The sequence below is a fragment of the Phocoena phocoena genome, chromosome 8, assembly GCF_963924675.1.
Source record: "Phocoena phocoena chromosome 8, mPhoPho1.1, whole genome shotgun sequence".
Lineage (NCBI taxonomy): Eukaryota > Metazoa > Chordata > Mammalia > Artiodactyla > Phocoenidae > Phocoena > Phocoena phocoena.
In genome coordinates, this window is record NC_089226.1 from 84,186,776 (window position 1) to 84,208,062 (window position 21,287).

General features: G+C 45.9%; 1 protein-coding gene across 11 annotated transcripts in view; it reads right to left on the reverse strand.

Moving 5' to 3' along the window:
* Positions 1 to 2,265: 2,265 nt before the first annotated feature.
* Positions 2,266 to 21,287, reverse strand: part of WT1 (WT1 transcription factor) — a 48,197-nt gene continuing 29,175 nt past the window's right edge. For 4 of the 11 annotated variants that reach the window (XM_065881356.1, XM_065881353.1, XM_065881350.1 and 1 more), the window contains 5 exons: positions 12,483 to 12,579; positions 9,928 to 10,078; positions 6,148 to 6,237; positions 5,451 to 5,534; positions 2,758 to 2,879 (listed from right to left, as the gene is read on the reverse strand). In XM_065881356.1, the coding sequence (XP_065737428.1) occupies positions 2,758 to 2,879; positions 5,451 to 5,534; positions 6,148 to 6,237; positions 9,928 to 10,078; positions 12,483 to 12,579 (544 nt within the window). Of the gene's footprint in view, positions 2,880 to 5,441; positions 5,535 to 6,147; positions 6,238 to 9,927; positions 10,079 to 12,482; positions 12,580 to 21,287 lie in introns of all 11 variants that reach the window. The other 7 variants (XM_065881359.1, XM_065881351.1, XM_065881355.1 and 4 more) reach the window with 4 other exon arrangements.

Here is a 21,287-nt window from a genome sequence, read left to right on the forward strand (position 1 = left end):
ACTCTAGCCTGAGCTACAGAGAGCTCCCTCTGACCAGCTTTCGTCCTGACAATCTGCTCGTGGTCAACTCCACGGGTCTCAAAACACACACTCAATGCCACTGGGTGTGTTACAAAAGGCACAAAGCAAATAGATGTGGTCTCTGTGGGGAGGCTGACAAGAGCCCTATTGCTGCAAACCTTAACCCTGGTTTGTAGTATATGGAAACGGATTTGTTTGTCATTTTGCATGAAGATGTCTGGACACTGCAAGAGGATGCGGGGGGGAGGGGGGAGGTAAAGGAAATTAGCATGAGTTCTCAGGTAATCATTTTCCTAGATGATGCCTATGAAGCCTTGGCGATGTATTAGATGCTTTCATGCTTTTCCCCCCACCATTTAATCCTCACTACGACCCTATCAGACAGATAGGGACAAAAAGTCCCCACTTCACAGATAAGGAAACTGAGGACTTAGGATCTGAATCCAGGTTGGTCTGCTTTCCAAAGCCCATGACCTTAACTGCAAGCTAACCTGCTAAAGTAGCGTGAGAATCTCTGGGCTTCCTAGCGCAGATGAAACAATGTGACTGCTTTTGTTGTGAAACCTGGCTCGCTCTGACTCGCTGACGTTTGCCATGCTCGTCCTGAGCTTCTCCAGAGAAATGCCGTCTTCTGGCAGGAAAAGATAAAAACTGCTGATACAAATGAGTCACTACACTGGCTATAATTAACAGTGATGCAAGAGCCAGATGCTAACCAAGAGGGGCCTCAGGACCTGACTTTTAGGCAGCCCAAACTTTGATCTGCACTTCAACGCAGAAAAGTCTCCGTTGTGAGCTGCTGTCTGCTGAAGATACATTTTAAATGAAGAAATGAAGCCTGGAATGCACGCAAGCTCCCAGATAACGGAGTTGAGAGGGGCGGCACCAAATTAATCTCCTTATTTACAACTGAAAAACCATCCACCAGAACCAGAAAGAGAGTTTATAGTTTATAGATAACGTAGATCTTTGCCTTTCACACTCGGCTGCCCTGGAAAGTCTTAAGCAGTTTCCAACCTGCTGAGCTAATTGATAGCAACGACGATTGTAAATTGGGTTGTCCTAGGTGTTCAGTTTATACTCTCCTGATTGCAGTGTATAGCAGTGAACTTTTCAAAAAAGACCAGTTATCATTTGCATCTCTCCGCTCTCTTTTGCTGACCTGGAGTAAGCAGTGATGCAATGAGAGCCCGATGAAAATGACTCTGAAAATACAATTCCCCCCGTGCCATCCACATGGCATGATGACAGGTGAAGGCGGTGCTCCCTGGCTGCTTCTATGACCAGTAATTACCACCTGAGGTTCAACGGAGAGAAAGAACGAGTGGTCAGGACCTGGACAGACTTAAGCGGTCATTGATGTCAGCGTCAGCATCTTACCTGTTTAAAAGAGGCTCAACTGTCCTCAAGATTTGTACGCAATACAGCTGATAGAATCTTACCACTTTCCTTTTGAATAGACTTTAATTGAGAGCGAAGTGAAAAATGCAGGTTACATTTTTAGTGTTACTTAGTGTTATATGTTGGAAGATCAACACCAAAACAGTGATGCATCTAACATTTATACATTTCCTAACTTTAGTTGTCAAAGAGCAAATCATTATCAGATATATATATTTACACAATAATTTCAAGCAACAGTAAATAATAAACTCCCTCCCTTAAAAAACAGAAACAAAACACACACATACACCCAACCACCTTTAAACAATGGATTTCCTCACACTAGTAAGTCTCATTTTTTTTCACATATACGTGTAGACCCAAAGTTACTTAAGTTACTAAAGAACAGTCTTATCAGTGGAGATCCCGGACCAGCCCTTATTTTCTTTTAGAGTCACTTTAATTTTTTACAACTTGAAGCCACATAACCAGTGTGGTCTGTATACTCTTAAGGACACCCCAAATGATAAAAACGAATTCCACTTCCTTTGTGTGAGGAGATAAGTACATCTCTGAAGATGCATACGATTACAACTCAGAAAAGTCAAAAAGAAACACGAAAACAAAATCTCAGATCCTCAAGCACGGTTTCTTAAGAGCATTGTGCTAATGTTACACTGAATTAACTGAATGATAAAAGATTCTTTTAGATATCTCTGCAGAGGTACTGGTTAGCTCTGATTCTTTTTTCAGCGGCTTGAAATGCTTGAGTTTTAAAAGTTGCCTGGTGGCGCTACATCCTGCTTTCCAGGTTAGCGGCCTGCCTAAGCTCCGGAATGTCGGACGGGACTCACCCCCAGTGCCTCGCCCTCTGATTTATTTCTTGCTGTTGCTGTTAGTAAATGGAAACCATGACAAAGTTTACATTAGCAGACACATCCACATGCCCTGGCCTATAAATACTCTATGATGGAAAAAGGTACAACGACGCCATTCCCCATGAAAATGAGCATAAAGGGAGAAGGGGCAGGGGGGAACATTACCATCAACGGCTCTTCTTAACAGTGGAAAATCCAGACCAAATGGCAATGGGCTTTTCACTAACTGGACGCTGACAGCCACTTCTCCAGAGCCTTATGAGTCAACTAAAAGTCGGCTAAGTAGAGACCAACTCCTCTGGGCAAACCTGGTAGGATCCAGTAGTACAGGCATCTTTCTCAGAGGCTGGATGAAGAAGATCAGCCTCCATTTCCTTCTTAGAGAGGCGAGTGAGGAGGACTGCTAAAGTCAGCTTTGAAAGTAGTTCACACACTGTCCTGCCCGAGACACAGAGCGGTGCCTGGCGTGGACCCCTCAAAGCGCCAGCTGGAGTTTGCTTATGTTTCTCTGGTGCATGTTGTGATGGCGGACTAATTCGTCTGACCGGGCAAACTTTTTCTGACAACTGGGCCACCGACAGCTGAAGGGCTTTTCACCTGTTGACACAATGGCCAGTCAGAGACACTTGCGGTGGAGAGATGGGGCGCAAGTTCAAGCATCAAAGGCCCAAATTAAATCATCACGAGACACCCACTCCAGATTCTCTCTAACTCTTTCCCTAAGCTAACAAATCGGGCCCATCTCACAGGCAGCCTTGAAGTGGCAGCACCTCTGGGGCCTTAAGGATTAAAATACTGTGACAATTATAAAGTGTCATTGAGTCAGAAGACTTGGGAAATGGGAGAGAAAGAAGGAGTCTAGTTAATGGAAATGTCTGGGCAATTCATATTTAATTAAGGGGGAAAAACATTTGGTAAAACCCCTGCCATTAGACTGTTTTGTGAACTGTGTAAATGTTTCCCCTTTGCTGTTTAAGGAGGGAATTGAGCTTAATTGGGAGGCAAGGGCCTCAGGATCATCACCCTGGATATTGTTGATTGACGGCCACCCAGTAGCAGAGCTGTGACTGTAGCTTTAATATCTCTGTCTGTAGAGATATTCTGGATGGGCTGGGTGTTTTTTAAATAAATCACTGACATCAGTGCACACGGTATTTGCTTCTTTCACCTTAAAGGGTTACTCAGCACATCACCCATTATACAGAAGATTCTAACTGAGGTACGGTTTTGAGATTTTTAACAAGCTTGCCAAAAAATTGAGGCTTCTCCACCTAAGGAGGCCTCAGAAGATCCTTCCAAGCCTCATTTTGGATAGGGAAGATAACCAGCATTTATGAATGCCTAATACGTGCCAAGCCTTGTGCTGGGATATCACACACACACATATATACATACATATATATTCAAATATATATATATACATACATATATACACACACACACACACATATATATAATTTCATGTACTCCTTACAGCAGCCTGTAAGGCCGGCATTATTATCCCCACTCTACAGATGAAGCTGGACCTCTGGTGAGGGCAGACCCAGGCAAGACTTAAATCCAGGTCTGTCTGATTCCAAAGCCCACACATGTTGCTGCAACATACCTCAATGCATTGGACCTCGACATAATGGAAATACAGCCATAGCTTTATCCTAAGTAAAAACGTTGCAGGAGCCTATTCCCGTACCACCTGGGGATGTTCTCAGGATATGGCTAGTCCCACGTTGCTTTCTCTGAGAACTAGTGGATGGGGCAAGCACTGAGAAATGTCCCAGGAGAGGCGCTGTTCCAGGGTCAGAACTGGAAGCCAGTCAAATAGAGCATTAAACAATCTGCTGGTGACATAGATCACTTTGTACATATACAGATATGCACCGGGTAGGGGGCAGGGTACAAGCGATGATAACTCTTTCCCACCAAGTTATGAGCTCAGGACGAAGGCAAAGAAGTGACACCAAAGGCACGTGAGTAACGGAATGAGATGCCCATCCCACCAACTCTGGGGCACAGGTAGCCTTGACTGTCAGTACGTACAGCCTGTTGGGGCTGAGAATCCAGGACTCCACAGGGGCTCATGACCTCCCATTTCCCTCACCTCCTACTCACTGTTCCTCTGCTCTTTCTGATCTGGTTCCTGTCCGCCCCCCCACCTCCAACTGCCAGCCATGCTGTCAAAGAACACCTCCTGATGGACAAATCCCAACCTCTCCTCCTGCCAGTCATCATTCTCCTCAGTCTCTCAATGGAATTCAACTCTGCTGACCTTGGGTCTCTTCTTTATTCTCTATCCTCCCTGGGCTGCAAGGTGAACCCAGGCTCTTTCCCCAACAAAGAAGGCAGTGGGTAGGTGGGCTGGGAGAAAACAGAACTGGGTTTGCTACTTACTAGCTTTGGGACTTTAGACAAAGTCATTTTATCATGTGCTTCAGCCTCCTCATCTGTAAAATGGGGATAAAACGTGCCTACCCTCCTCTTCTTCCAAGGATGTTGCGAAGATAAAATGAGATAACCTAAGCATTGGCCCTCCCTCCAAAGCTAGAAAACACACAACAAAGATGGTGTTATTTTCATTACGAATCACACCAGCCTTGTGGAGAAGCAAAAACTTCCAGCAGCCAGTGAATTAATGTCCTATTCCCCTCTCTATTCTAGTACAAAGGAAATAATACCCACACGCTGATATGGGTCTGGCAGAAACCATGACTGCTCCTGCAACACTAACTTTTAGCAGAGCAAAGATTCAGTCCTCTGAAAATAGTGCTGTGAAACGCAAACTTTCAGGAAAATAAGTGTTTGGCTTGCTAGAATTTTTGCTGTTTTTCTGTAAGGTTGATTATCCTATCAAACTGAGTTGATAAAAATGTGATGCAACAAATTGGGAACAGCAGGGACCTAGCTTATCTCTTCACTTCATTCTGGACACTCAAGAAAAGAGTTCTTTTCACATCTCTTATGCTCTGTGTCCCCCACCCTCATTCCTTCTTAAACAATGTTGCTATTTAAAGATAGCCATGCACTGTGCTTTCTCTCCACTGAATCTAAACCTGCTTAGAACTTTTACACTTGTTTTCTCCAGTCTCTCTCATCACAAGCAACTCCATTCAACAGTAGTTTAAAAAAATAATGAAAAATAAATGTGAAGAAAAGTTTACGCACTTGTTTTACCTGTATGAGTCCTGGTGTGGGTCTTCAGATGGTCAGACCGGGAGAACTTTCGCTGACAAGTTTTACACTGGAATGGTTTCACACCTAAACGGACAGAGAAGGTCTAGCCGTGGCCCTAACCATGTGGGGCAAAGCAAGGCCCACGAGTCCTGCTTCCCGGCGGCCCGAGGAGCCAGGCATCTCCAGCCACGCCTACAGTATCTGCCTCGCCCTCAGGTTTCCCCAGTACCCCAGGCCCAGCAGGAACCACCTGATTCTACACAGTAATCTTTGAAGACCTGTGGTCTTGGGAACAACTACGGTTTAACCACAAACGTCCAGCTTCTCACCAAGTTCTCAGCTGTGTCTGAGACTGAAAAAGTGAATCACACACTACAAATGGGATTTTGCTCTCCACCACCCATGTTCTTTACTGACACTCAGTGTATCAACAGCAAATTGCTAATGGGAATATCATGGCTCTGTGGTTTTCAGGGGAAATATGGGATGTTTCTTTTTCTTTCCTTTCTTCTTCTTCTTTCCCCCGCCCTTTAAGGGAAGGTAAATCCCCAGAGATTAGGGGGGGAAAAATTATTGGAGAAACTAAACAAACAAATGGCTGACCCTCTCACATCCATATTGAACAATAAAGAGAATCACAAAATCAACCATGACCCGAGGGAACACACTGCCAGCAACGAGAAGGGAGCCTACAAACCTGTGTGTCTCCTTTGGTGTCTTTTGAGCTGGTCTGAACGAGAAAACCTTCGCTCACAGTCCTTGAAGTCACACTGGTATGGCTTCTCACCTTGGGGAAGACACATATTCCGTTTGAAAATGATACTGGAAATGAAGATCTCATTAGAGGCAACTTCTCTTACTGGGACTGAAGGGATCCCAAAATGCTGAAGGCACTTGGGTGGAAGGTTTCAGGGATGGGCTGCCAACCGCAGTGTGAGGTTAAAGGCCCGCCTACACATACACTCATGGGCAGGAGGCATAGAAGGGGGTTGCGTGAATAAGGATGCGTTAGAAGTGAACGGAGGGGGACTTCCCTGGTGGCGCAGTGGTTAAGAATCCACCTGCCAATGCAGGGGACACGGGTTCGATCCCTGGTTCGGGAAAATCCCACATGCCGCGGAGCAACTAAGCCCGGGTGCCATAACTACTGAGTTCGCGTGCTACAACTACTGAAGCCTGAGCACCTAGAGCCCATGCTCCGCAACAAGAGAAGCCACGGCAGTGAGAAGCCCGCGTACCGCAACAAAGAGTAGCCCCCACTCACTGCAGCTAGAGAAAGCCTGCGCACGGCAACACAAGACCCAACGCAGCCAAAAATAAATAAATTTAAAAAAAGAAGTGAAGGGAATTCAGGTTCTGGAGTCTGACACTAGGGTCACATCCAGCTCTTCCACTTAAAGTGCTGGTTGAAGTACCATTTCCTCACTGTGAAGTGGAGCCAATAATCCGACAACTTCCAAGGATTTATAAGCAGATTACAGCAGACCCTCCACATAAGGGTCTTAGGCCAGTGCCTAGCACAGAGACAGTGCTCAGAAAGTACTGGTAGAGAATATTTCAACAAATAATAGACCAAAGCAGTCTTAAGTCCTAGGCTGAGTCTGAGGCAGAATTCTGGGATAGATGTGCCTCGGAGCCAGCCCCGTGAAGTAAGTGTTTTATGTTTTATGGCCTGAAGATGTGGTGTTCTCTGCTACTGACTTCCCATTCCTGAGTCAGGCATAAACAGCTGCATGGTTGTGAGGTGCTCAAGTTAAACCAGGAGCCAGAGCCTTTAGAGTTTTCGGTATCCCTTTACCCAAGAGAAGTCAGGAGTGGGATTACACAACCTCCTGCCTCAGAATGGAGAAGCCTCACCCCTGTCGTCACTGGAGAAAGTTCAGCCAAATCCTGGGGACTGCGCCCTCTGAATGCACTGAGTGACCCTGGGCCATCCCACCTTCTTATGAGAATTCTGAGTCACCAGCATTCTGGGATGGAGAGCAAGCCCTCCCAGGATCAGCCGGCTCTTTCTGTTGCTGGGCAGTGCCTGGTTACCCTTCCGGCCTCATGACCCCCTCTGTTTCCCTGATTAATCTATATTCCTGCTATACAGAGCTCACCATTCCCAAAAACTGTCTTGTACTTTGCTCACACTAAACATCCTCCATCCCTATCTCCGGATTCCTAACCCATCAAAAACTCTACTGCACGTCCCTCACAAACGCCGCTTTCTCTGCGATGCCTTCTTGGAAACTTCATGTTCACACAGAAAGCCCTTCCTTCCCTCATCACAGAACTTATTACAGAATGTCTAACATGGGGCCGTGTCCAGGTCGAGTTCTGCCGCGAGCTGGAAAATCCTGAGGGCAGGAGCCTTTCCTTAACTTTCTATTGATATCCAGCCCAGCAACTTAAGCTTCACCTCTTCAACCTGGGAAAAGCAACACTCCTGTTCAGTCTCATGTCTTTTCTCTGCCTTTCTGCTTCTGCTCATCCTTTACTTCCTCTGCCCAACCTTGCCAACCCTTTGATGGTTAACCCAAGCCCTTCCTCCTCCAAGAAACGAACGACGCTCACTCGAGCAAGTCTTCTCAGCACCTCCAGATTCACACACTCTGTGTCCCTTTTCATTTGTGTATGTCTTGGCTCCAAAACAGACCACAGACTCTTTGAGAAGAGGGCCTGTGACTTGGAGTTGAAAGTCATGAGTTTAAGTCCCGCTTCCCTATATCCTACCACCGGATAATTGTGCGTGAGGATTAAATGAAATAATGCATGTAGAGAATTTGGCACATAGAAAGTATTTAATATAAAAATACTTAACATAATAGTCTGTACTATTATTATAAATAAATACAAAAAGATGGCACTCTTTTAAGAAGGGGACTTCAGCGTTGTTAAATACCCCGCCCTTTTTGCGGTACGTGGGCCTCTCACTGTTGTGGCCTCTCCCGTTGCAGAGCACAGGCTCCAGACGCGCAGGCTCAGCGGCCATGGCTCACGGGCCCAGCTGCTCCGCGGCATGTGGGAATCTTCCCGGACCGGGGCACGAACCCGCATCCCCTGCAACGGCAGGCGGACTCTCAACCACTGTGCCACCAGGGAAGCCCAAGGAAGCGTTTCTTAAAGGTTCCAGCGGGTCTGGGTCATGACTATCTTGCCCACTGCCTTCCCTTCCCACAGACATCTAACCCTCACTGTTTTCTAAGTGCCTCTTTCCCATTAAAATTTCTACAACCACATTAACTTCAATGTATTACATCCGTCTAGGCAGAACTTTACCTTATCATTTGCCTTATAATCTTAACAGATAGTTTTCAAATGATCCCATTTGGGGAAGTATGTAAAAATATAACATGCAACTAGTTCTCTCATCTTCAGCTCCAAAGCAAGTGGTTTACTGAGGGCAAACTCAGGTCTATGCCAGAATTGCATCCTCCAGACGCAATGGCTTAGCAAAGACCAATGGTCTAAAGAGATCTGAATGCAGCTCACTTTCTTCTCCAGCTTCTCCAAAGCAAAGTCCACAGTAACAATAAAATAATAATGGTAATCATAACAATGTAGCTTCCCTTCTGTCGTGGAAAGAATGGTAGCAACTCCCCAGCAGGAAAGCCTGTGCTTTGCCCGGCTTTTCTGTAGGGGAGACCTAGCCACACTCCTACCTAGTGCCCACAAGGCCAGGAGCAGACATTTGTGAAATGGCTGTTCACATTCAAGGCAGCCAACAACAGCACATGGCCAATTCTCTCTTTCCCAGAGGCAGACCCCTTGACCTGTGGGAAAATCCAGTTTTCTTTAAAACATCATCAAAAATCATCATCCCTTTTTTTAAAGATTAAAAACAAAAATTAAACCTACAAGCCATTTTCCCATTCCTATCTGGTTGGTTATTACTAACCCAAGCAGTTAAGTTCTTCTTTGGACTATCTTTTCCTAAGTCTCGTGATGACCTTGCATATCAAGTTCTCAGAATCATCTGATTACCAAGCTCCCAGGCTAGCTCCTCTCCCTTAAAAGATACTAATAGAATTATAAAAGTAACACTATCATCTATTCAGACCTATTAACATAGGAACTGTATGTTTCACATCTCTAACTCCTATAATTCAATTTGATTTTAGAAGTTAATCTAGTCTCAACCATTGTATAAGGTAGGTGAGGTAAGTGAAATTTGAAGAACAGTTAGGTAACTTGCTCAAGGTCACACCACCTGGTGGTGAAGCCAGAATTCAAACACAGGTCTCTTTAATTCTGTGGGATTCTCTCTCCACCTACTCTGCTCTACCCTTCTTTAATAAAGGATGGACAATCAGGATACAAAATGACCTGGCATCCTTTTCCCATCACCTGGGCCAGATCTTTGAAAGCAGCACCTACTTTCCATCCCAGAAATCACCTGTGTCCCAGCAGCGCAGGAGCCAGGAGCAGGGGCTCCTGGGCCACCGCTGCCCAAAGGCCACCAGAGCCAAGGCTGGACAGTGGACGCACTTACCAGTGTGCTTCCGGCTGTGCATCTGTAAGTGAGACAGCTTAAAATATCTCTTATTGCAGCCCGGGTAAGCACACATGAAGGGGCGTTTCTCACTGGTCTCAGATGCCGACCGAACAAGAGTCGGGGCTACTCCGGGCACTCGCCGCACGTCCTGCAAGCAGAGTGTAAGAGAAACGGAGGTTTTAAGGCACATGTGAACATTCACGTTGGTCCCAAGGAAAGTGAGCGTTGAAGTATTCCCAAAGAAGGGATGGCGGATGTGAGGCCTAAGCCACTCCCCGCCACACCCGAGGCGCCCGCAGCAGATGTCACTAATGGGTGAGAGAGCAGTATATTCTACAATGCAGTGCTCTAACATCATCATGGCTATCAACCAGAACGGGAACTTGAAATAAAGTCTGTTTGGTGCTGCTGATCTGGAGCATCTGGAAAAGAAACGCTGGTGACTGGAAGAGCTCCCAATCCATCCTGTCTCTCAGCTTCTCCTCTTGAGGCAGTGAGGTCTGGAAGTCCAAAGCTCCAGGTTCTATTCTATTCCCTCCCTGGCCACATGACCTTGGGTCCAATCTGCAATGGGTTGGGAAGTCCTTAGTAGAGAAAAACAAAGGATGTTAAATGAACCCCCAACTAAGCAGACCTTCCACATATGAGTAAATGACAAGGAAGAAGGAGCTCCTGGGATATGGAGGTTCTGTCTGCGAGGGGAGCTGAAACTCCAGGAGGGCCATGGTGTAGCCAGGGCAATCCTTTACTAGAGACACTCAGAAACCCTGTGTCCGCCTTCCATCCACTCCACGTGTCCATCTCAGGGCATTCTTCTGATCCCCCTTACCTTGTGTGAGTGAGTGTGTGCATGGCCGGTCCTCCATGAAAAGGAGCTACAGGGAAACAGTGAGGCAAAAGCCCCTTAGGCTCCTGGGACCAATGAGTCATAGACAGGAACAGTGTTAAGTGCCTGAGGGATCACTGTATCCCTTGTGCTCTCACAGATGTACAGTCGAGGTCCAAGAGCACGGCCATAGTTTGTGTTAAGACCTGGAAACACTTGGGAGCTTAACGCACTCCTGCCCTGTGCACTCCCCACACCACCCCCAAGCTCCTGTCTGCGTTCCTATTTCACACTGCCTTGCACCGTGAGATCTTTTTGAAGAAAACGTACAGTAGTCTCATATAGCTCTGCTATTGATGGGCGACACAGTGCCTAAAGGCAAAATGTGGCCTAAGTTTAAACGGTGAGCCAGCTGTGTCCGACTGGTCTACTCTAGCAGAAAATGAACACCCGACTGGTCTGGAGTGTATCAGAGGCCATGACAGCGAGTCTGACAAACTGCGCTTGGTGGAAAGGAAGGCAAAAGGAGCTTTTTACATTTCCTTTAATTCATCCTGAAGGCAGCACACACGGCAATAGGCTATAAATCTGAGTTGTCAATGTCAGTCCTGGTGGAAGAGAGTCTGACGGTACTTGTCTAATTTCCATCTGATTTCCATCATATTTCTGTAACCCTTGCCTTTATTCCCACCATTGGAAGGCCTGAGATGAGGGAGCACGCTGTTCTATCACCATGATGCTTCTGGAAACATTAATCAGGACATCTCAGAGCGCTTGCCCCACACATCACGTGAGGACTTGGCCCACACACAATTTGTTTCTAGTGTGCTGACTAGGCCGGTGAAAGTATCTCAGCCGTTCCTCATGTTGCAGACACGGAGTCACATGCCACAGTCACAAACACAGACCCTTGGTAGCTGCGCGTGGTTCTGAGCAACGAAAAGAGGCTCCCTGGAGGTGGCCTTCCCTCGAGTTTCCTGAATTCTCAGAAAACGTCAGCCTTTTTACTTTACTTTCTTTACTCTCCCTTAGAACCACACAACACACAAAGTGAACCCTAACGTAAACTATGGACTTCAGTTAATAATGGATCAATATTGGCTCATCATTGTAACAAATGTACCACCAATACAAGATGTTAATAACAGGGGAGACCAAGGGATGGGGTGAGGGGTGGATATGGGAACTCTCTGTACTTTCTGTTTTTCCTTAAACCTAAAAACTGCTCGAAAAAAATGAATCCTATCTTTAAAAGAAAGCCCATGTATAAAACTTAGCACAATGCCTGGCATATAGAAAGTGTCCAGCCATACATGGTGCTGTTATTATTGTTATTATTAGCAATGATAGACTCTAACTTTGGGCACTTTACGTTGCAGACCAAGTCTCCTTACAAGTCAAGAGTCCAGGTCATTAATTCAAGCTCATTTACCCCCCGATACAAGATGTGCGCGGCCCACCCGGGAGAAGGTGAGTTAAGGCAGTGAAGGAGGAAGGTAAGGGGTTCTGCAGGAAGCATCCTGGTCTGAGTCAGGGAGGCGGCCACGTCCAAACTGGCCTCTGGAGAGGAGGAGGCCCCTAACCTGCCCCAGTGGAAGAGGAGGGGGTCCCTGCTGTCACAGGAGCCTACAATTAGGAACAGACTTACCAGGGCCAAACGGCCTTCAGCAAGGAAGTGAAAGACTGTTGGGAAGGAAAGAGGCATCTGGGGCCCCTGCATACTCACCTGAATGCCCCTGAAGACGCCGTGGGTGTGTATCCTGTACTGGGCACCACAGAGGATGGGAGTGGTGTGGTTATCACTATCGTACCCCGTGCCGTGGCTGCAAACACAAAGAAGGGAGAACAAGACTCAGGCTGGTTCACAGGCACCCTTTGGAAACGCACATCTGCAGCGGAAGGAATGTTCTTTAAAAGCTCCTGGGACGATATGGTTGGTTTCTGTCTTCCTCCACTGGGGCTGCTTTGGCAACAGGGCTCTGTGAAAGGCGGGGTTGCTCAATCCTCGGGTCACCCTCACACTCAGATTCTCAAGGGCACACCACCTGGGTCTATGCCTCTCTCAAACAAGCGGGGGAAAGTCACAGTGCAGGATTTCATCCGCAGCAAATTGTTTACCATCAAAACGGGGCTGACAGCTGTGAATATCTCAGGAATGAGCAGATGCCTCAAGTTTCACATTGAGTGCAAGGAATTTTTGTCGGCACCTCATGACTCAGTTTTTACCAGATAGCACCAACTAAGTGATGACACTTACAAGAAGAGATGTCACATCCTCAGAAGTGGGGATTACACATCTGTGGCTCTGCTCCACTTAACCCACAGATCAGTTTTCCAGATCAGCTTAACTCTTTGCAGCCAACCCGTACCTAGGTGGACAGTGCATAGGTTATCTTCCTCCTTCCTTCCTCTGACCAGTCCTCTAGTCAGAGCTCAGTTGACCTTGGACTACTATCAAGAGCTGAGGGATGGAGAAGGTTGAAAAGAACACCTTGGAAGGGGCGGATGTTCTGCTCTAAAAGTATTCTCCCCTTCGGGTACAAGCTGATCTTTGTTCTGCAGTTATCTTACTTCCAGATGAGGCAGAGAGAGGGTTCCAGCCCACATGAGCAGCACAGTATAATCGTATCTAGACTCACCACGGGGAGCTTTTATGAAACGCCTCTGTAAAATGGTACAGCTGCTTGGACAATGTCTGGAAGTTCCTCAAAAGGTTAGACATAAAGTTATCATATGGCCCAGAAATTCTACTTCTAGGTATATTCCCAGAAGAAATGAAGATATATTTCTCCACAAAAACTTGTATACATTGTTTATTGGCGGCATTATTCACAACAGCCAAAAAGTGGAATCAACCCAAACGTCCATTGGCTGACGGTGGATAAAGAAATTATAGTATATTCCTAAAATGGAATATTATTTGACAATAAAAGGAATGAAGTACTGGTACACGACAAGGACAAACCTTGAAAACATTATGCTAAGAGGAAGAAGTCCGTCACAAAGGACCACCTGTTGTGTGACTCTCTTTATAAGAAGCGTACAGAATAGGCAAATTTATAGAGACAGAAAGTAGATGGGTGGTTGGTTGCCTAGGACTGAGGATTTTGAGGGGAAATGGAGAGTGACTGGTAAAAATGTCCTCAAATTGTGGTACTGGTCATACAACTGTGTGAATATACTAAAACCATTGAACTGTACACTGCAAATGGGTGAATGGTATAGTATGTGAAATATATAAAGCCGCTTAAAAAATTACCTTGGGGGTGGGGGAGGGATAAATTGAGAGACTGAGACTGACATATACACACTACTATATATAAAACAGATAACTGATAAGGACCTACAGTGTAACACAGCGAACTCTTCCCAGTTCTCTGTAATGACCTGTATGGGAAAAGAATCTAAAAAAGATTATATACGTATATGCATAACTGATACACTTTGCTGTACAGCAGAAAGTAACGCAACGTTGTAAATCAACTATACTCTAGGGCTTCCCTGGGGAGCAGTGGTTGAGAGTCCGCCTGCCGATGCAGGGGACGCGGGTTCGTGCCCCGGTCCGGGAGGATCCCACATGCCGCGGAGCGGCTGGGCCCGTGAGCCATGGCCGCTGAGCCTGCGCGTCCAGAGCCTGTGCTCCGCAACGGGAGAGGCCGCAACAGTGGGAGGCCCGTGAACTGCAAAAAAAATAAAGAATGGTGCTGCCAGATTTTGCCTCAGAGGCTGTGAAGAGATGCTGCCTTTGCTTGGTTTAGCCTTCTGCATGGAGCCAAAACGTGACTCACATGTTTTGTAGGGCTGAGGGATTTTTAGGCACCCGACGATAGAAGTCTGACTTATTTAAAGTTCCACCATCAAAGAGGAAGAACTTGGAATCTCCTGTATTGGGAGCTAATCTCTGGATGTTATCTGGATTCCTGGAGCGGGGTGGGGACAGGACATAGGAAATAGACTTCTCTCAGGATACTTGTCCCAGTAAATGAGGTGTTGCACCGCTCAAAGGGGATGTCATAATCCTCACAGCCAGATGCAACCAACAAACAAAAGAAGCAACAAGACTGTACCTACCAAATACGCCACTAGATTCTTCTACCAGGTCCGTGAACAAGAAAACCAGCCAGGTCCCTGCTTATCGGCTCTTGTGTCTCCATAAGACAAACTCACCAGTGCAATTCCACCCAGTAGAAACCCTGCAACAGCACACTCTTCCCAGCGTGGTCTGCCTAAAACACTGAGTACAACCCGTGGGCATTCAGTATGGTAATAACTCTCTTTGGGTAAGTAAAGGAAAGCAAGTCAGGGGACTCGGAACCATAGATTAATAAAGGCAGAAAAATCATCTACCCTGACCCCCATTCAACGCTTCTCCAGCTCATCCTCATGAGCTGGACAACAGGACTGGTGACTAGTTTTGAAGGCAGCCCACTCCACTTGGGGAGAGCTCTAATTGTTAGGAAAGGGCTTTCTAAACTGAGCAGAAATCTGCCTCCTCATTTCTGTCTTCTGGAGAACCAGAGAGTATTACTAATTTACAGCCGTCTCTGTGTATCTCCTCCACTGTATGGTAAACTTGGCCTTGAAGACAGACAGACTGACTTGCTCCCCTCTGTATCCTCTCAACTTTGTGACTGAAGTAAGGTGCGTAGTCCTGAAAAATTCCCAGAGATGGACTGAATCTAACTCCTCTTCCACATGACAATCCTTCAGGTACCTGAAGACAGCTCTCCAGACTACAGAGCGGTGGCTCTCACAACTACAGTGTGAACCGGCATCTAATTTCCGTGCTTTCCAGGTCATCCTCTTCTTCATCCCCTTCATTTTATGAAGTCCCTCTCAAAGTGTAGGCTTAGGATGGACCCCGGTACCCGTGAACAGTATTTAAATAAGGGACTGAGAAAGGAGGATCACAAGAGTCTTTAGAGGGACTTCGCCAGTGGCGCAGTGGTTAAGAACCCACCCGCCAATGCAGGGGACACGGGTTCCATCCCTGGTCCAGGAAGATCCCACATGTCACGGAGCAACTAAGCCCATGAGCCACAACTACTGAGCCCGCACTCTAAAGCCCGTGGGCCACAACTACTGAAGCCCGAGCGCCCTAGAGCCCGTGCTCTGCAACAAGAGAAGCCACCACAATGAGAAGCCCACGCACTGCAACGACGAGCAGCCCCTGCTCGCTGCAACTAAAGAAAGCCCACACGCAGCAACAAAGACCCAAAGCAGCCAAAAATAAAATTTTTTAAAAAGTCTTTAGAAACAGAGAAATAACATAAATACCTAACACTGGAGAGTATATGCCTTACCCAAAGAGATTCCATTCCGAATTTTTCAAAATCAGTATGCTAGTCAATACAATGTGTTGTGCCCACAGGCTGCCAGAGCTCAATCCCTGGGCAGAGGGTCTGGGGCTTCCCTTCTCAACCTGGACAGAGTACTGCTAACACATCTAAGAGCACACGCCGTCTTAGCACTCAGGTCAGAGTGGTCTTCCTTAGTCAAATAAAATCTCCAACTCCCACCCTAGCACAAACCACAATTAAGGCAGGTATTCCAACCTTGAACTTGAAGGCGTGATTTTTGTTTTTTAACTGCAATTCAGGACTACACATTTATCCTTCAAATCCCATTCTATTTCTTTTAGCAAGCTATCCTCAACTATTGAAATCTCTTTGATTTGGCTTCCAAAGCATTTGCTTTCCATCCCATTTCATGTTATCTCAACATTTGAAAAGCATCTTTTCTGTTTTCATAAGAGGAAAAACTCTTCCTTGCTGTTGTTGGGAACTATTATATTAACAGTATGTATAGTTATTCTCTGGTATCCAAGGCAGTGATAAGATCCTAGAAGGTCTCGCCATAGGGCAACCTGAGGGAAGCCATCATAAAGAATCTGGTCATTTAGATGGGGTCCAGTCCAACAGAGCATAAGCAGGAATTAATCTGAGACAGAAAAGCTCAGGAAGATGGCAGCTGCCGTTGGGTCAATAGCTATTGTTAAGACCCAGCTGCGAGCTTAAATGGTGAAGTGAAACAAAGCTTTACCCCCAAAGAGATCAGACTTTAAAAGTTCCAATAAGTATGCTGTGGATGAACCAAATAGGAGTGAAGGTAGGATTCCTAGAGGTCTGAAACCATTAAAGGGCAAGGAGCTATCAGCCTAGAGAAGAGACTTCTGGGGCCAATGATACACCCTTCAAATAAAGGAATCACAGAGCCCCGGATAGTTGTGGGGTAAAAATTGGTCATGACCCAGAGACAAGGGTGTTATCATTCATGAAGCTGATATCAGAAAGCAGATTCTAGAGGACAGCATGAATCCCACCAGACCAAGCAGTTGAGAGACCCCGTATCTCCCTTAGGGTAGAAATGCATGCAGTGACTGGGTCTACCTTCCAAACCAGGTAATGAGGGGAAAGTAAAGGAACCTTGGCACTACACACAGAAAGGCACATGCACCAAGCCTGAGTGAGGCTGGAATTTCTTAGGGAAAAAAATTGGTACTTTATAAAAAGTTTTCATGTTTTTCTGTTCTGTTGCCTCATAAATTTCTCTTTGACAGATAAGATAATGGACTTGGCTGAATGACAGGGGAAATGGATTTGTTGACTCTTCGGCCAAGATAATCAGGGAGAGCACAATGGGGTACAGTTAGGTGTAATGAGGGCAGCCATGGGTCCAGCAGGTGGGGAGAAGAGCCAGTGGTAACATGAGGAGGCTGAGTAATGCAACTGCTTCTTCCTTCGTGGCCCGGAGCACTGCGTGAGAAGCCACTCACCAGCTCGATAAAGATACTTAAGACAGATCCTTTGGTTTTATTGTTCAACTAGGCACAAAGCGTTCATTTAAGCACTTGGCTCTTAATGATCTTATCCACAAGGACTTAAAAAAATAACTAAGCTATATGGGGAGCAAAAGTTAACTTTCAGATGTCTTTTTGCAATAAAGATCCATTACATTAGTGACCTTCCACTGAGACTAGTAATTCTAGAATAGACTTGAGCACTGCCTTGCATATGATTAACATACCTTCGTTCTTTTTTTTTTACATCTTTATTGGAGTATAATTGCTTTACAATGGTGTGTTAGTTTCTGCTTTATAACAAAGTGAATCAGTTATACATATACATATGTTCCCATATCTCTTCCCTCTGGCGTCTCCCTCCCTCCCACCCTCCCTATCCCACCCTTCTAGGTGGTCACAAGGCACCGAGCTGATCTCCCTGTGCTATGCAGCTGCTTCCCACTAGCTATCTACCTTACGTTTGGTAGTGTATATATGTCCATGTCTCTCTCTCTCGCTTTGTCACAGCTTACCCTTCCCCCTCCCCATATCCTCAAGTCCATTCTCTAGTAGGTCTGTGTCTTTATTCCTGTCTTACCCCTAGGTTCTTCATGACATTTTTTTTTCTTAAATTCCATATATATGTGTTAGCATACGGTATTTGTCTTTCTCTTTCTGACTTACTTCACTCTGTATGACAGACTCTAGGTCTATCCACCTCATTACAAATAGCTCAATTTCGTTTCTTTTATACGTTCTTAATCTCTCTTTTCTTCCCCATGTGCTTTCCAAAATCCAGCTTAATAGCTTTACCAACAACTCATGCTACTCTCACTGCTCTATGGGTTCCAGAATCTACTGGGTTTTTTTTTTTTCCCTACTTTAAGATATTTGCCTCATTTAAGACTAAAACTAAGACAAAAGTCTAATTCTCCGTGAATTTCCAGATTATTGGCCAAGGGTCAATAATTTTGCTAAACTGGTCAGAATACAGATTTGGGTTTTTTTCCTTAAAGCAAAGTCACAAACTCAGGTACCTACAGGGACCAAGTAAGTGAGAAAAATAAATGACAAAGGCCCTGGAGAGAAAGATGGCACCGAACTGGCAGGGACAGCCACCCCACCCCCTGCTCAAAGGAGGCAGCCAGGACCCCACTCTACCAGCCAAGTGCTGTCGATCATATAAACTCAGTGTTGTCAGATCTTTCCAGTCTCCAGAAAAGTCAGAAATCAGGACTTTTATATGAGATCACCTGAGTTTTAAATTCTGGCAAATTATTGAAATTTTAAAGAATCACTGTCAGGTCAAACAAAACATACCCCTGGCCTAAGGGCCACCAATTTGCAACCTCTGCTTTAAAGGTTGAGCAGTGAAGTTTAAGCCGCAAACTGGAAAATTCCACCTGGATTCTGTTGCTTCCTCCTACATGGCAACAAAGTGGAGGTGGGGATGTGCCTGATTCTTTGAGAACTGAGTATTAGAATCTTCCAAACCCTTGAAAGCTTGAAAGGATGCTGTACTTGAACAGCAGGAATGGTCAGCGTTGCTAGAGCAAAATCCGTAAGTTACCATCTACAGGGGTCAGCGGTTTACCTCTAAAATGTCACTGGTCCATTTGAAAGTAGGCTTAAGCACTGAGGCTACAGATAGAAAAATGCAGTTGCTGTGCAGTAAGTTGAAGTGTATCTATTTTCTACAGTTACTGTAACAAATTACCACAAATCTGGTGGCTTAATAGGACACAAATTTATGCTCTTACAATTCTGGAGACCAGAAGTCTAAAATCAGCCTCACTGCTCTAAAGTCCAGGTGTTGGCGGGGCTATTTTCTTCTGGAGGCCGAGGGGAGAATCTCTTTCATTGCCTTTTTCAGTTTCTAGAACTAACCTGCATTCCTTGGCCCCTTCCTCACTTCACTACATCACTCTGACCTCTTGCTCCCTGCATCACATCTCCTACTTGTCTTCTAGAGTCAAAATCTCCCTCTGCCTTCCTTTTTTTTTTGCGGTACGCAGGCCTCTCACTGTTGTGGCCTCTCCCGTTGCGGAGCACAGGCTCCGGACGCGCAGGCTCAGCGGCCATGGTTCACGGGCCCAGCCGCTCCGCGGCACGTGGGATCTTCCCAGACCGGGGCACGAACCCGTGTCCCCTGCATCGGCAGGCGGACTCTCAACCACTGCGCCACCAGGGAAGCGCTGCCTTCCTTTTACAAGGACCCTTATTATACTTAGGACCCACTCAGATATTTAGTATGTCTCCCCATCTCAAGGTCCTTACCTTAGTCACATTTGCAAAGTCCCTTTTTGCCATATAAGGCAACATTCGCAGGTTCCAAGGATGAGGACTTGGATATCCTTGGGGGTCATTATTCAGCCACCAAAGGAACTGGATTTATTTGGTTTCTTCCAGATACACTTGCCAGAGCGAAATTAACCTGGATCCTTTATCTCCAGATTAATCTGCAAAACTAGTCTGAAAGAACATGGGTTCTGCATCTGAAGGCGTGTGTTCCAGGCCCACTTCCATCATTTATTTGCTCTGTGGTCATGGGTGAGTCATCTAAACCCTCTGTGACTGAGATTCATCCTCTACAAAATGAAGCAATGACCTATTTTATACATTTGTTTGAAAACCAAAGAGCTAAGCTATATGGGGAGCAAAAGTTAAATATCACTCAGTAACTTTACCCTAACAAAATGTTCAGGTTGGGCTTCCCTGGTGGCGCAGTGGTTGAGAGTCCGCCTGCTGATGCAGGGGACGCGGGTTCGTGCCCCGGTCTGGGAAGATCCCACATGCCGTGGAGCGGCTGGTCCTGTGAGCCGTGGCCGCTGAGCCTGCGCGTCCGGAGCCTGTGCTCCACAACGGGAGAGGCCACAACAGCGAGAGGCCCGCGTACCGCAAAAAACAAAGAAAGTTCAGGTCTATGGTTATACGCATTAGGTGACTAACAACCACAGAAATTATTTCTTGTATGCTTCTTATAAGCCTGGTGATTGAGATCTATAAAACATATACTTTTATCCTTAACACAACACTAGAAGTCATTAAGGATATCACTCTAGGCAAATGACTTAGCCTCCCTGGCCTCAGCTTCACGTAATATGAGAAAAACAGTACCCTCGCCATTAGACTGTTATAAGGTCAAATGAGGTTAGGTAAGTAAAGCACAATGCTTGTTACATGGTATGCCCTCAATAAATGTTAATAGTATTATCCCCATTTTACAGCAAAGAATACTGAGGTTTAAGGAGAGATTGAGTTATTTGCCTAAAGTCAGATAGATGGCAAGTGGCAGAAATGGGGTTTGCGTCCAGGTCAGCGTAGCTCTTCTTCCTTTGAAACCAGCTAGACAATTCTGGTGGTGCAAGCCCATCCTGGGTTCACTTCTATCAGCATGATACTTGAATAATTCCCAGCTCTTTTCCCCAGGGGTGTGAATGAAATTAGCTACATGTGGAGGTTTGAAAAATGCAGTAGGAGTGGGTAGGACAGGAGGATGGGGGCCGGGAGGAGGAGCAAGTTCAAAATATGCACTCAGCATACTTCAGCTTCTGCTCAGAGGCACAATATTTATTTGGTATAAGAGAGCGCCAGGTAAACTGCAGGAAGTGGCCTGCTTGTGTGCGATAGAGCAGTTGAAACTGAGGACAATTTTTACAAGAAAATTTCTTTCTACCTAACTGGGAAAATAAACTAAGCAGAAGCAGTTATCAGCAAAGCGTACATCTCGCCACATCATTTCTGGCGGTG